The sequence below is a fragment of the Microcebus murinus genome, chromosome 6 (assembly GCF_040939455.1).
Source record: "Microcebus murinus isolate Inina chromosome 6, M.murinus_Inina_mat1.0, whole genome shotgun sequence".
In the NCBI taxonomy this organism is placed as follows: Eukaryota; Metazoa; Chordata; class Mammalia; order Primates; family Cheirogaleidae; genus Microcebus; species Microcebus murinus.
Genome location: NC_134109.1, coordinates 73,533,423 through 73,547,977, shown reverse-complemented (window position 1 = coordinate 73,547,977; position 14,555 = coordinate 73,533,423). Strand labels below are relative to the sequence as shown.

Genomic DNA, 14,555 nt, shown 5'->3' with positions numbered 1-14,555 from the left:
CAAAAAAAAAGAAAAAAGAAGTCCAGCTACCCTGCTAGAGAGACTATGTGCCATAAACCACACTGAGGGCTCCATCATAACTCTGAAAGTGCAGATTCAGGAGCCAGGCTGCCTGGGTTGGACTCATAGCTCTGCCACTTAACCTCCCTGTTTCTCTGTCTCTTCATCTTTAAAAATTAGTATCATAATAATACTACTAATGCAGCAAATAGAGTTTCTGGAGGGATAAATGGGTTAATATGTGCAAAATTTACTCAGAATACTGGACATGGTAAACCCTAGAGCATGTTAGTAACTGTTCCTTAGTTCTGGATCCTAGAGCTCAGCTTTGGATGGGGTGCAGATATACTGTGACTCAGAGAAAACCAAAAAGAAACACTATCTAAGGAAGAAAAATATGGAAGTTCTACTTACAAGGATATACAAACTCCTAGAAGATTGAAGGGGAATGCTTTGCATCCCAGAGATCAGTGCTGCTCCAGAACTCAGTATTATTATTGTTCTTCAGAGTCATTTCAAAACACAGCAGAGTCGCTGTGGTCTTGCCTCCCCGCCCACACACCCGCTAACTGACAGCAGTCATTGCTTCCTCAAGATGTGCCACGTCTGTTATTGGCCTTCCACCTTCCTATCTTTAGGCTTTTATTTCTTGATGTTGTTTCATTGTTTTAAAGAAAGAAATGGCAAGAGGTCACTCTTTACAGATTAGCATCTGTGTTTTTGTCCTTTTGTTTAATAAATAGAGCAGCAGCATGGGGTATATGCACATCTTGAGTCTTGAGGTAGAGTTTGGAGACCAAGGTCTCAAGGATGTCACCAAGTCACCAGTGGCAACCCAGCCATGGCTCTGTCTGAACCAAGTTTTCCTGGCTAGAGGAGCTTGGCTATTCTGATTTGTCCTTTCCTGGGATTTCAGCAGTATCCTCTGACCTCATTAATTCTGTCCCATGTTTGAAGTGTGTGTACACTGAGTGATGGTTGGGGCAAGTGGATTATTTTCCCATCCCTTTCTGTATTCCCCTTTGGTGGTAGGTCTTTCTAGCATGCTACCATATCTGGTCTAAAATCAGAGTTACCATTAGAGTGAGGAGTGATAGTGAGAAACAAGTAAGTGAGCTACTGCTAGGCAGTAGCTCTTCACAGAAAGAAACTCAAGAATACTTCAGTACCAAAAACCATGTACAGAGTGAACTGAGTCCTCTCATTCTAACCTTCAAAGCTATGAGATGAATATGACCCTGGACATTGATGAGGATTAGAACATTTCATCATATTCCTGGGGCCAATCTATTCTAGAATAGTTTATTGTGATTTCTAAGTCTTGGTTCAACTCCAGCCTGGGAGTCTTAGGAGATCTAATTCATTTGGTTCTGGGATTCGTCATGTCTCACTTCTCACTAGGATTGCTCAAGGAGTCTAGTTTGTATTAACATCAGCTATTTATTTTTTTATTTTTTATTTTTTTTTGAGACAGAGTCTCACTTTGCTGCCCAGGCTAGAGTGAATGCCATGGCGTCAGCCTAGCTCACAGCAACCTCAAACTCCTGGGCAGAAGCAATCCTTCTGCTTCAGCCTCCCGAGTAGCTGGGACTACAGGCATGCGCCACCATGCCCAGCTAACATTTTTTCTCTATATATTAGTTGGCCAATTAATTTCTTTCTATTTATAGCAGACGGGGTCTCGCTCTTGCTCAGGCTGGTTTCGAACTCCTGACTTCAAGCAGTCTACCTGCCTTGGCCTCCCAGAGTGCTAGGATTACAGGCATGAGCCACCGCACCCGGCCAACATCAGCTATTTAACCAAAACCTTAAAGGCTGACCCAAATCAGATCATCCTTTGGAGAGGCAGGTATATTAGCCAAAAGACTAAGAAGAGATTTATTTGGCTTTGATGCCACAACTGGGCAACCTAAGAATCCCATTAAAAGGAGATTGCTGTTCTGAAGGTGGAAGGTTACTTTGCAACAGATGCCTGGGAGCAGGAGCTTTAATCACAAAGCCTTCTCTAAGTAACCAGTGTCTTCCCACTCTAGGTCCCTTTGGTGGTATTCAAAAGGGAAAAAGAAATTGCCAGGAAGCTGGAGTTTGATGGCCTGTATATCACAGAACAGCCATCCGAAGATGACATCAAGGGGCAGTGGGACCGCTTGGTGATCAACACACCGTAAGTGTCCCCCACAGCCAGCCTGAGAAGGAAATGGAGTCTGTACTGTGGCCACATCAATAACTCTGTCTTCGCCAGCCTTGGAAACCAGTTAATGTAAACTTTCCTTTGGTTTCTGGGACTTTTCTCCCTTGCCTTTTCAATAAAGTAGCTTATTGCCTCTAAAAACACTTGTATTTAATATATATCTCTATGAGTTTAGTGGGGGACAGAGAATATCATCAGGAGATGCTGAGCATGTTTGCTTAAGACCATACTGTCCAGTACAATATTGCTTAAACTAGTTTTCCATGTTTGCATCACCTGGAGGGCTTCTAGGGCTTAAGTGGCCCAGGGGTCTGGAGACCAAGCTGATCCGGCTTCTCCTAAGCACCCCCATGGCACAGTAGCAAACTACTTTCCTGATATTCAGTAGTGATTAGCGATAGTAATTCTTAATTAATCAGGGACTAATGGTATTAGTGATACTCATTCTCCTGTTTTAATTTATAGTTTTTTCACTTAGGTATTTGTCCCTAAATACATTGCTTCATTCTATTTTGAACTTTATTTAAATGGAATTGTGCTATGTCCATTATACTCTGACTTGAATCTTTTGTTCATCATTATTTCTGGGAACTCACCTAGGTTGATGTGTGTAGCTATAGTTTGTTCATTTTCAAAGCTGTAGCATTTACATAATGGCAAGTGGGTTACGTATTTATCCATTTTCTTGACAGTGGATGTTTCACCTATTTTCAGTTTCTGGCTATTATGCAGTGAACATTCTTATACCTGATGCATATAAGTCAAAGAGTTTCTCTAAAGAATAGACCCAGGAGAGGAATTTGCCAAGTAGCAGGACATGTGCAATGTTTGTTCCAATTTGCATTCTAAACAATACTATATAAGAGTTTCTACTGCTCTACCTCTTTGCCAGCATGTGTTACTGTCAGATAATTTTGCTAATCTGGTAGATGTATAATGGCAGGTCATTGTACATTTCCCTTGTTACTGAAGGGGCAGAGCATCTTGTATTCTTTTTCCTGAATATTAATATATAGATGTATTCTTTATTTGTGCATTTCCCTTCTAAAGGGTCTGTTCTCTATGACATACTTTAAGGAACATGACCAAGTAAAAAATATGTTTTTGACCTTCAAGGAACTTATATACCTAGGCAGGGACAAGAAATTCAGAATGCTCAGACCAAGGTAAGATCAAGTCTGTGAAAGGGTCTTGCCTACAGCCTATTGTCCTTGGCTTTCAACATCACTTACAGAATCATCTATTTAGGGCAAAATATGACCAACATTGGGTTGAATGTTACAGACCATTTGTATGAAGGATTTAAGAGAAAGGAGATAGCAGTGTGGTAGAGGAAGCAAGTCTTGATTTTTATCTATTTTTTTATTTTAGATTCTAAATGCAATGCATGAAAATAATCAAGTAGCAGAGAGCACAAAGAACAAAGACAAAATAATTGTTATTTCCATCCCCCAGAGATAAAATCTATTATCAGTTTAGTCTGTAACACCAGCATTTCTTTTTAAGTGGCATCTAGATGTTTAAGACAAAGTGCTTTAACAGACCACATAAAGAACACATATATAAAAATAACACATATTTTTGAAAGTCTACTGCCCTGTTGGAGGAAAGGTGGCATTTGCTCAGGGGAGGTCCCCACCTCCTCATCACCAATTTGATGGTCTCTGTAGAGTAGGGAACTATTGTGTTACAGAGCCAAATAGAGTGGCTCAAAGGAAAACAAAAGCAAGAATGCATGCACCAAGGGCTAGAGAATCCTTAGCTATCATGTAGCCTTACAGGAAACCTTCCTAGAAAGATTCAAGGATTCTGAATAGAGGAAACATATATTAAACAGTTTTTCCTAACATACCTGAAGGTAACAGTTCTTTCTTGATGGCTTTAACAATAAGAAGCTATTTGCAGGGCAGCTGGGACAAGCAGAAGAAAGAAGATCTCTCTGGGAAGGTTAGGGATTGTATGGAACAAGGATCTGCCTCCACAAAAGAGAGGGATCTAACTCCCTGGGGAAAGGAGGCCACCTGGGAATAGAAAATAGAGCAGAAGAGCACTCAGATTAAAAGAAAATCCAATATAAATTAGCTAAAGGTGATTCCCAGACTGGAAACTTCATAAAGTCAGAGACGTCGTCTATACTTTCCACCATATCCTGCATCCCCAGCGCCCACTGCAGTAACTGACATGGTGACTCCTTGAATAGAATGTGTGGGTTTTCTACAGCATTTTGTTTCTGGTTATACTGGGGTCAAGGAAAAAATCAAGAAACATATATCTGTTTATATTTAGTCTGTCATCACAATTCCTGGCTTTTAGACCATAATTTTGAGATAGAAAGTGAAGAGTAGCTTTCTGAGTATTTCAGAAATTAATACAAAGTAGTGAAACCATAAATCAGTAGACCTCTGATAACTCTGAACTTCAATCAAATTCTTTAGTGAGCAGGATGGAAACCAAAAGGATCACAGATCCAGACACTCAAAGTGGAAATTTCTTGATGTGCTTGCCTTGATGTTAAGAATTAAGAAGCTTGGGGAAGCAGAGAAGACCCTGTATAGCAAAAGCAATCTTAAGCAAAAAGAACAAATTGGGAGGTATTAATTTGCCAGACTTCAAGCTAAACTATAAGACTATAATAACTACAACTGCATTGTATTGGCACAAGAACAGAGACACAGACCAATAGAACAGGACTAAGAACCCAGATAGAAAACCATCCACATATGGCCATCTAATCCTTGACAAAGCAGACAAAAACATACACTGAGGAAAAGAATCCTTGTTCAATAAATGGTGCTGGGAAAATTGGACAGCAACATGTAGAAGACTGAAACAGGATCCACACCTCTCACTTCTCACAAAAATCAATTCACAGTGGATAACATACTTAAACCTAAGGTATGAAACCAAGAACTAGAACTAAGAATTCTAGAAGAAAATGTTGGAAAAACTCTTATAGACATTGGCTTAGGCAAAGAATTTATGAAGAAGACCCCAAAGGCAATCACAGCAACAACAAAAATAAAAAAATGGGACCTGATCAAATTAAAAAGCTTCTGCACAGCCAAGGAAACTATCACAAGAGCAAACAGACAACCTACAGAATGGGAGAAAATTTTCGCAAGTTACATATCCAATAAAGGGCTGATAACTAGAATGGAATTAGAGCTCAGAAAAATCAGCAAGAAAAATCAAACAACCCCATCAAAAAGTAATCAAAGGACATGAAAAGAAATTTTTCAAAAGAAGACAGACTAATGGCCAACAAACATATGAAAAAATGCTCAACATCTCTAATCATCAAGAAAATGCAAATCAAAACCACAATGAGATATCACTTAACTCCAGTGAGAATGGCTTGTATCAAAAAGTCCAAAACAATAAATGTTGATATCGATGCAGAGAGATAGGAACACTCATACATTGCTGGTGTGACTGCAAACTAGTACAACCTCTGTGGAAAGTAATTTGAAGATACCTCAAGTAGAACTACCATTTGATCCAGCAATCCCACCAGTGGGCCTCTACCCCAAAGAACAAAGGAAAATCTATAATAAAGACACCTGCACTCGAATGTTTATAGCAGCACAATTCACAATTGCAAAGATGTGGAAACAACTCATGTGCCCATCAATACATGAGTGGATTGATAAAATGTGCTATATTTTTACCATGGAATTCTACTCAGCCACAAAAAAACAATAGTGATCTAACACCTCTTGTATCATCCTGGATAGAGCTGGAGCACATTCTACTAAGTGAAGTATCCCAAGAATGGAAAAACAAGTATCACTTGTACTCACCACCAAATTGGTATTAACTGATCAATACTTAAGTACACATATAGTAGTAACATTCATCAGTTGTTGGGCAGGCAGGAGGAGGAAGGAGGGGATGGGTATATTCACACCTAATGGGTCGGGGGCTCACTGTCTGGGAGATGAACACACTTGAAGCTCTGACTAGGGTGGGGCAAAGGCAATATATGTAACCTAAACGTTTTTACTGCCATAATATGCTTAAATAAAAAAATAAAAAATAAGAAACTCAGACTGGGCATGGTGGCTCACACCTCTACTCCCATCACTTTGGGAAACTGAGGTGGGAAGATTGCTGGGGACCAAGAGTTTGAGGTTTCGGTGAGCTTTCATGGAGGCACTGTACTCCAGCCTGAGTGACAGAGCAAAATTCTGTCTCAAAAAAAAAAAAAAAAATTAAGAACATCCCTTTTTCATTTTCTTTTACAGGTCTTTTCCTAATAACTACTGGGACAAGTTTGTAAAGAGAAAGGTATGCGTTTCTAGTGGGGCTGAATTCCATGATCACAAAGAAATGTGTATTTTTTTTTAATTCACCATATATGAACACGAGTAAATGTGATGTTATTTTTGTGATGGAGTCTCAAGAAGAGAAAGTCACAGAAGAGTTTGTATGTGAACATGTGTAGGTTTTTTTTTTTTTTAGAGTCCCAGGTTCAGCTTTATTACCTAATATATAAGTCCAATCTCTGGAACATTAAAATTGACTGTTCCAAAGTTTAATTAAAAACACAATTTACAAATATTTAATATCTTCTGAAAAGCATTTCCAAGTTAAGAATGAAAAAATATGTACATAATATATAATCAAATACCAGTTGGTTTTAAATCCCATCAGGTCCACACTCAGCAACATCAGTCTTTTTAGGCTCTTCGAAATCTTCTGTTAAATCTACAAAGTTGTTTTCTATGACGGGGGAAGGAATGGAAATCCCCATTGCTTTTCGAACTCCATACATGCTTACGATATCACCTGGAGTTACTTGCTGCACAAGTTCTTTAAGATTATTGGTCACTTGTTCAGCGAGATGAATTTCTCTATATGAGGGACCCAAGAGACAGATCATATTGGGAGGGGGTCTGGTGCTCAAACGCTCATTCTGGGCTTCCTGGAGCTCCCTGAGCAATTTGGTGGTCTCATCAAGTTTCTTCTGGAACACTTCAGCTTCTTCAGAGTCAAAAACCTCAACTGGAGCACCGAAGTTTGTTACTGCTTTCAGGGCTATGAGCCTGTCCTGAGTACTGGAGTCCAAACGCCCTGCTGGCTCTATTTCTATAATCTCCATTTCTTTTGCTGTGTCAAGTGTCCTAGTATGACCATCATCTTCAGGTGATGACGTCTCCAACTCTTGTAGGGTCCTAGAATATTCTCCTTTTGTTAAAACATCCAGTAAACTATCTGCCATAACATATGGATAATCTTGGCATGTGGCCAAGAACTCATGGATGCTGAACTCACTTGGAAGATCAGAGTCTTCCCCATAGGTTGAATAGATTAAGTCAGAATCATCCTTGCTGACATTTGCAAACGTGGAGTCATAATGTGGTGCGTAAGAACTGTAGGGTCCATAATTCAAGTACAACACTGGAGTTACTTTGTTTCTTTTATCCTCTTTGAAGCCCTGCAAAGTATTCACTCCAGACTGAAGTCTCCCAGTTGTCATTCCCAGTCTCACAGGGCAGTAGCCTGGTTCTCCTACAATGGGATCCACAGGATGGAGAAGTCCCAATGTTGTTGTTCCATCTGGTTTTCTTCTTTCAAATTCACACTGACTATTAACAAGCCGCCGGGTCAGTTTTCCTCCAGATTCCTTAACGATGCGGTCGATCTGCTCCTGCTCTCTTTCTAAATTATTGCTTTTAAACCTATCTTCAAGCATATCTTTGTCTTTCTTTTTATTTTCCTTATTGGGACTTTTGAAGGCTTGTGCTTCGGCGTCTCCAGAGACTTCCTTCTCTCTTGGCCAGCAGCCGCCGTCCTCCCCGCTCTGCGAGGTGTCTGATCTATCTTTCTGCTTTCGAGATTTTTGCAAGTCTGCCATGAAGTCTATGCTCTGCTTCAGGCTCTGAATTCTTTCCTGGCTAAGAATTTTCATCCCTGAGTGCAACAGCTTCTTTGCGGCTTTATAATAAATGGTCTCTGGTTTGTTGTAAATCATTGCATTAGTACACATTAGTTTGAAGTTATCCTTTAGTTCTTCTATGGACTGGTAGTCATTGTTCTTGATCTTTTCTTTCCTGGTACTAAAATCCATTGGGTGTTTAATGATCATGGAGTAGCCGGGAGCAATAAAATCAGTCACAGGAAATGAAAAGAAAGCACTTGGGTCTTTTCTCTGCAATTGTCTCATCAGTTGATTCAAAGCTTCTTGAAGGGGTGTCTGTTCTACTTCTTCCTGTTTGGCTAAAGAGCTTGTGAGAGGCTTCTCAGGAGGCAAGTCTAATCTCACAGGGGCATGACACTGGAGGTCTTTTTCTGCCTCATTCTCCACACGGTCTCGATCTCGCTTCTTTCTATCTTCCTTTACTCTTCTCCGTTTTCTCCCCTTTTCTTCCCCCGGAACCTGCTTCTCTCCCTTCTTTCTCTTTTTCCGCTTTCTGTCCTTGTGTTTGTCATGATCGTTTTTGTCTTCGAAGAGGCTGGAGTCGTGCCCCGAGCTGCCCGTGGAGAGCTCGGTGACTTCATTCCCTCCCACTTTGAGGACCAGCTTCAAGGGCTTCTCCACATACTCCTCGTAGAGGTGTTTGTCCGACTTGTGCTTCTTGTGCTTCTTGCCCATGTCCGACTGGGCCCCGGTGCCGGCCCCCCGCGCCAGGCTCAGGCCGTGCGGCGCCGCTTCCAGTCCGGGCCAGGCGAGCGGAGGGCGGGAGCAGGGCCCGCAAGACCCCGCGCCGCGAGGCATGGGGGCGGTGCCCACCCATGTGTAGGTTTTTGACATCATTCATATACTCACCTGTCTTAAACATCTTAACACAGTCCTTGTTTGTGTACACTCAGCTTTTTCTCCCCTCCAAAAAGATATCAGCTTGAAAAGCAATTTTCATTTAATTGTCTTTATCACTTCTGCTTTCTGTTATTTTTGTTGTTGTTGCATTTTTTGTTTATATAATTTTATTTCCCCATAGTTAAAGGAATATTTGCTCATTATGAAGTGTTTGTAAAATAGAAAAGTAGAAAGAAAATCCTCCTACAAATCAGTCATAACTTCACCAAAGAAAAAGAATTATTGAATAACCCTTCCTTTAGTCTTTTTACTATGCACATTTACACATTTATAGAAAAGTAAGAGCTAACAGTTATTGAATGCTTACAATGCACCTACCACTTTGCCAGAGGTTCACATCTATCATTTCATTTAATTCTCACCACCTCCTGTTGCATTTTGAATCATGTCTTAACAAGAGCCCAGAAGATAGCAAAGCTCTGAAGACCACAGAGCTAGAGAAGACCTGGCTGGTGGCGTGTGCCCTGGACTCACCTGTCATCCTCTGCCGTAGGTAATCAACAAGTATGGAGATCTCTATGGAGCAGAGCGCATTGCTGAACTCCTGGGTTTGGACAAAAATGCCCTTGACTTTAGCCCAATAGAAGAGACTACAGCAGAGGCAGCTTCTCTGGTATCATGGTATGGAGCTTAAGAGTTAAAATCCAAAGTGGCTAAAATAGATCCTTCGTTTTTCCATTCCTCTTCAGTGTGCTCAAGGGAAAAATCACAACCATGTCTTTGTTCTCTCGAGCTCTGGTCTGGCTTAGGTGTTTCTCAAGTTCTAACATAGAACTTGAGAGCACTGCTTTAAAAATTTGAAGGCCAGTTTTTATACCTGATACAGCTGAAAAAGAAAGACTAATTAAAATTTCAGAATGAGTGATTCAACCATTCTGTGTCTCGTGAGGAATGCATACTACTTGCTAAAGCTCAGAGCCATATTTAGGTTATTAAACCTGAGAGGAAAAAAGTTAATTTTTCCTCTTATTAAACACTTAACTAAACCTTGACATTTATAAGTTTTAAAATTATTTGTTCTTCTGCAGGCTAAGTTCCATCGACATGAAGTACCATATCTGGAAGCTGGGGGTTGTTTTTACCGACAACGTAAGTGTTGCACCTGGAAAAACAAGATTCAGGGCTGTTATTAGATCCACAGGGAAACAAGCTATGGAGGATACCCAGAAAGATTCGGGGGTTGCGGCCGGGCGTGGTGGCTCACGCCTGTAATCCTAGCTCTCTGGGAGGCCGAGGCGGGCAGATTACTCGAGGTCAGGAGTTCGAAACCAGCCTGAGCAAGAGCGAGACCCCATCTCTACTATAAATAGAAAGAAATTAATTGGTTAACTAATATATATATATATATATATATATATATATATAATTAGCCGGGCATGGTGGCGCATGCCTGTAGTCCCAGCTACTTGGGAGGCTGAGGCAGAAGGATTGCTTGAGCCAGGAGATTGAGGTTGCTGTGAGCTAGGCTGACGCCATGGCACTCACTCTAGCCTAGGCAACAGTGCGAGACTCTGTCTCAAAAAAAAAAAAAAAAGATTTGAGGGTTGCTATTCAAAGACCCAGAGCTTTATACGCTCTAGGGGAGCACTTCTCCCTTGTGGAACCGTGTAAGGTAGACAGGGCTTCACGTGGCAATTCTCGGGCCAGCTCCCAGCACCTCAGCACATAAATCCCCACTATTTTCACTTTGTCCCCAAAGAAGAGAAAAAATGGTTTAATGAAAGCATGTCATGAGGCAAAAATGCCTAAAAGGCCACTAAATGTCTTCCAATTCCACAGTCCTTTCTCTACCTTGCCTGGTACACAACCATGTCAGTCCTGGGCCACTACAACAACTTCTTCTTTGCTGCTCATCTACTGGATATTGCCATGGGCTTCAAGACGTTGAGGACCATCCTGTCATCTGTAACTCACAATGGCAAACAGGTACTGATTCATACTGGTGCAGAACAGAATGGACCTACATACGAACGAAAAAAAAAAAAAAAACAACAGCAGGTTGTAGGCTAGGTATGACAGGAAGGAATGTGTCATAGTGTATAATGCACCTTTCTTGGCCAAACACTTGAACTAACAGTGACTATCTTTGTAAAATTGTAGCTAATTAAAAATATAATTGCAGCCATCACATAAGAGGCATAAGACTCTGATTCAGAGACCTTTAACATTTAGATCAACCAGAGGAGGGAGGGATGTGCTGAGCAAATCAGAATAACCTTGGAGATCTTTTTTAGGTCTATCATTCTTCCATGGATCTGATACAGTCCCAGGGGTTAACAAGTGGACATATTGTATATAGTTGGGAAATTTCCAGGTACTTCTGATATGTTCCTCCAATTAAGAACCAATGATTTAAGAGATATATATATATATTTATTATATAGTATACACATATACATTTATATATACATACATTTTATATAACATACAATGTATATGTGTATACTGTATATTATATTATACAGGTAACATACATATTATATGATATATAATAGTTAATATATACACACATAGTTAATATTATGGTTAATCAGGGAATTGATTCTGAGAATATACAGAAGACTGGATATATAGTGATGGTTATAGCCCTATTAAAATCCTCCAATGGCTTTCCCTTGTCCACAAACTGTTCAGCATTTCATTCCTCACTAAATACAATTCTATGTGTGAAATATTTTCTCTCTCATCTCCAAACCTTTGTACAGTAAGGGAGAAAAGAGAAAAGAAGGAAGTTAAAATGTGCTAAGCTTGCGCCGTGTCCAGGTACTGTGTAAGGTAGATGTTATGCTTACTTTGCAGATAAGGAAAATAAGGCTCAGAGAGGCTAAGTGTCTCATCCAAGGCCACACAGCTTCTAAGTGAAAGAGCTTAGATTCAGGTCCTTTTCTTCCTTGGTGCAAAGTCCAAGTTCATTCTCTTTTTTCTAAACCAACTGCTTTCTGTGAGGTCTGCTATCCAAGGTTTGAGTAACTACTCCTCCCTCTAGAGGTCACTAAATACATCTCTTCTGGTACTTACCTTAGCACTCAAGCCCACTCCCTCTTGGTCTCCATCATAGCTCACAGCAACCTCAAACTCCTGGGCTAAAACGATCCTCCTGCCTCAGCCTCCTGAATCGCTGGGACTACAGGCACATATCCCAATGCCTGGCTAATTTTTCCATTTTTAGTAGAGATGTGGTCTCACTCTTGCTCAGGCTGGTCATGAACTCCTGAGCTCAAGCAATCCTCCCACCTTGGCCTGTCAGAATGCTAGGATTACAGGCATGAGCCATTGCTCCCAACCTTTGGGTAGCTCTTTGAAGGCAAAGATGTTATCTTGTTGATCTTCATATCTCCAGCTCAGTACTTTGTCCCTGGTATAGGCCAGATGTGCAGGTCCCATGTACTCCTTATTTATGGCTGAACCCTTACCTCCTAAGTCTGGAAGTAGGCATGCCCCTGACCCCACAAAGGGCCTGGGCAGATTTCTTGGTAATAAAAAATTTACTTGGCTGAACCATCATAATTCTAGTAACTTCAAACTTGCCACAACCATCCAGTTCGTGGTTATTTATGAAATAGCGTAATGTAGGGACACCCATCAGTCCGAAGAACCTTTGGTTTTTTGTAGAAGCAGCATTAGAGCAGAAACTGCATTATGAAACCTCAGAGGCATATCCGTCCTCAGAGCACCTTCACTGCTCAATACTTCAGTACCTTTGTATTTTACATACACCCCATCCAGTACCCTTTGCGTTAGTCTGCATGGGCTGCCATAACAAAATATTCCAGACTCAGGGCTTAGGCAACAGAGGTTTATTTTTTCATAGTCCTGGAGGCTGGAAGTCAGGTGCCCAAGGTGTAGGCAAGGCTGGTTTTCACTGAGGCCTCTCTCCTTGGCTTGCCATCAGCCACACGCTTGGTGCTTCTTCACATGATTGTCCTTCTGTGTGGGTCTGGGCTCTGGGGTCTCTCCCTGTCTGTGTCCTAATCTCCTTTTCTCATGAGAACACCAGTGAAATTGTATTGGGGCCCACCCTAACAGCCTCATTTTAACTTAATGAGCCTGTTAAAGGCCTGTCTCCAAAAGTGTCCCATTGTGAGGCACTGGAGATTAGGGCTTCTGTACCTGAATTTGAGGGGACACAATTCAGCCTGTGACATCCCCTCCTTACTCTTTTCTCACAACAAGCCCATTTCTCCTTCCCTGTGGTCCTGTCTTCCTCTGCCCGCAGCCTGACAGCCTGCACCGCCAGTCCCTGCCTTGCCCTCTCTCCTTCCGGGGCCTTGCGCTCCTCCTTGTTTTCTTTGCGTCTCCCATGAACCCTCCAAAGGTAGAGAAGATCTCACCTCCTTTTCCTTCTCTGTCCTGGTTCCCAGTTGGTTCTGACCGTCGGTCTGCTGGCTGTGGTGGTTTATCTCTACACTGTGGTGGCCTTCAACTTCTTCCGCAAGTTCTACAACAAGAGTGAAGACGACGACGAGCCGGATATGAAGTGTGACGACATGATGACTGTGAGAGCCCGCCCGGTCCCCTCCCCACCTGGCAGGACGGGCTGTGTGGGGTGGTCGGGGGAACTAAGTGAGAGCTGTAAGGTTGTAGCGCACAGAAGGGATTAGAGTCGAATACAGAGGTCTCATTCGAGAGGGAGAAGCACCCTGGGGAGATGGAAGTAGGTTTCATCACCACGCATCTACACCTAGCCCAAAGAGAAGCACCCTGCAGAGCGGGGCATCATTCATCTAAACTTGTCTGGGGTGAAGATGAGACATCCTTGTGAATGGGCCTGTATCTAAATTTCATGGGAGTCTAACTTTGTCATCCTGAGAACTGGGAGGAAAGTCCCATGGACCGGATTCGGGTACCTGCTGTATTTCAGCAAGTCAGTGGGGGCTGTTTCAGAACAGCCTCATGGGCTGAAGAACGTGACAGCAGCAGGATCAGGTCGGGGGTGGGGAGGGGCTCCTGTCAGGCCAGACCCTGTGGGAAGGGATGTGGGAAGGGAAGGCACAGCTCAGGTGAGACAGCACAGCTGCAGTAGCATCTCTAAAGTTTATACTGACTGGATTTCAGAAAAAGAACACGTGTCTTAGGGACAGATGACTGTGAACTGTCCCAGTCTGTTATCATTTCTCTCTAAGACGGGTAACACTTCTTGGGTAAAAACACTCCTTGTGCTTTCTTGGGCCGAGCACCCTCATGAGACAGCTAGTCACTAGAGCACCTGTGTGACCAGTGCCCATCTCCAGGCTGCCCTCGGCTTTTGATTTACCAGTCGTGGGACAGACCGTCCTTGCCCCGTGAGTGTAACCCATCCAGTCAGGTGGAGAGACAGCAGGTGCCCTGCTCAGGGAGCGCCGCAGTGCCCAGATGCCCACATCGGATCACACATGCACGAAAGGAGGAGAGAACAAGTCTGTTGTCTAAGATGCTGCAGAAATCCCTGTTCTCCCAGGTGTGCAGGGGATGCAGAAGAAGAGGGCCCTTTCCCAGGGTTTACAGCACAGCCTCAAGGCCAGGCTGACACTTCCTAAATCAAATGAGAGAAAACCAGCATCTGGC

At 42.3% G+C, this 14,555-nt stretch overlaps 1 protein-coding gene and 1 pseudogene across 5 annotated transcripts in view; one reads left to right on the top strand and one right to left on the bottom strand.

The window, feature by feature from the left end:
* Positions 1-14,555, top strand: part of RYR3 (ryanodine receptor 3) — a 505,145-nt gene that overhangs the window by 484,862 nt on the left and 5,728 nt on the right. For 3 of the 4 annotated variants that reach the window (XM_076004228.1, XM_076004227.1, XM_076004229.1), the window contains 2 exons: positions 2,034-2,164; positions 6,436-6,635. In XM_076004228.1, coding sequence (XP_075860343.1) covers positions 2,034-2,164; positions 6,436-6,538 — 234 coding nt within the window. In that variant the 3' untranslated portion in view covers positions 6,539-6,635. Of the gene's footprint in view, positions 1-2,033; positions 2,165-6,435; positions 6,636-9,504; positions 9,633-10,039; positions 10,101-10,790; positions 10,938-13,372; positions 13,508-14,555 lie in introns of those variants that run through there. The other variant, XM_076004231.1, reaches the window with a different exon arrangement.
* On the bottom strand, positions 6,710-8,922 carry LOC105859218 (bromodomain-containing protein 7 pseudogene; annotated as a pseudogene). Its single transcript, XR_001148460.3, has one exon. The product of XR_001148460.3 is annotated as a bromodomain-containing protein 7 pseudogene (transcript).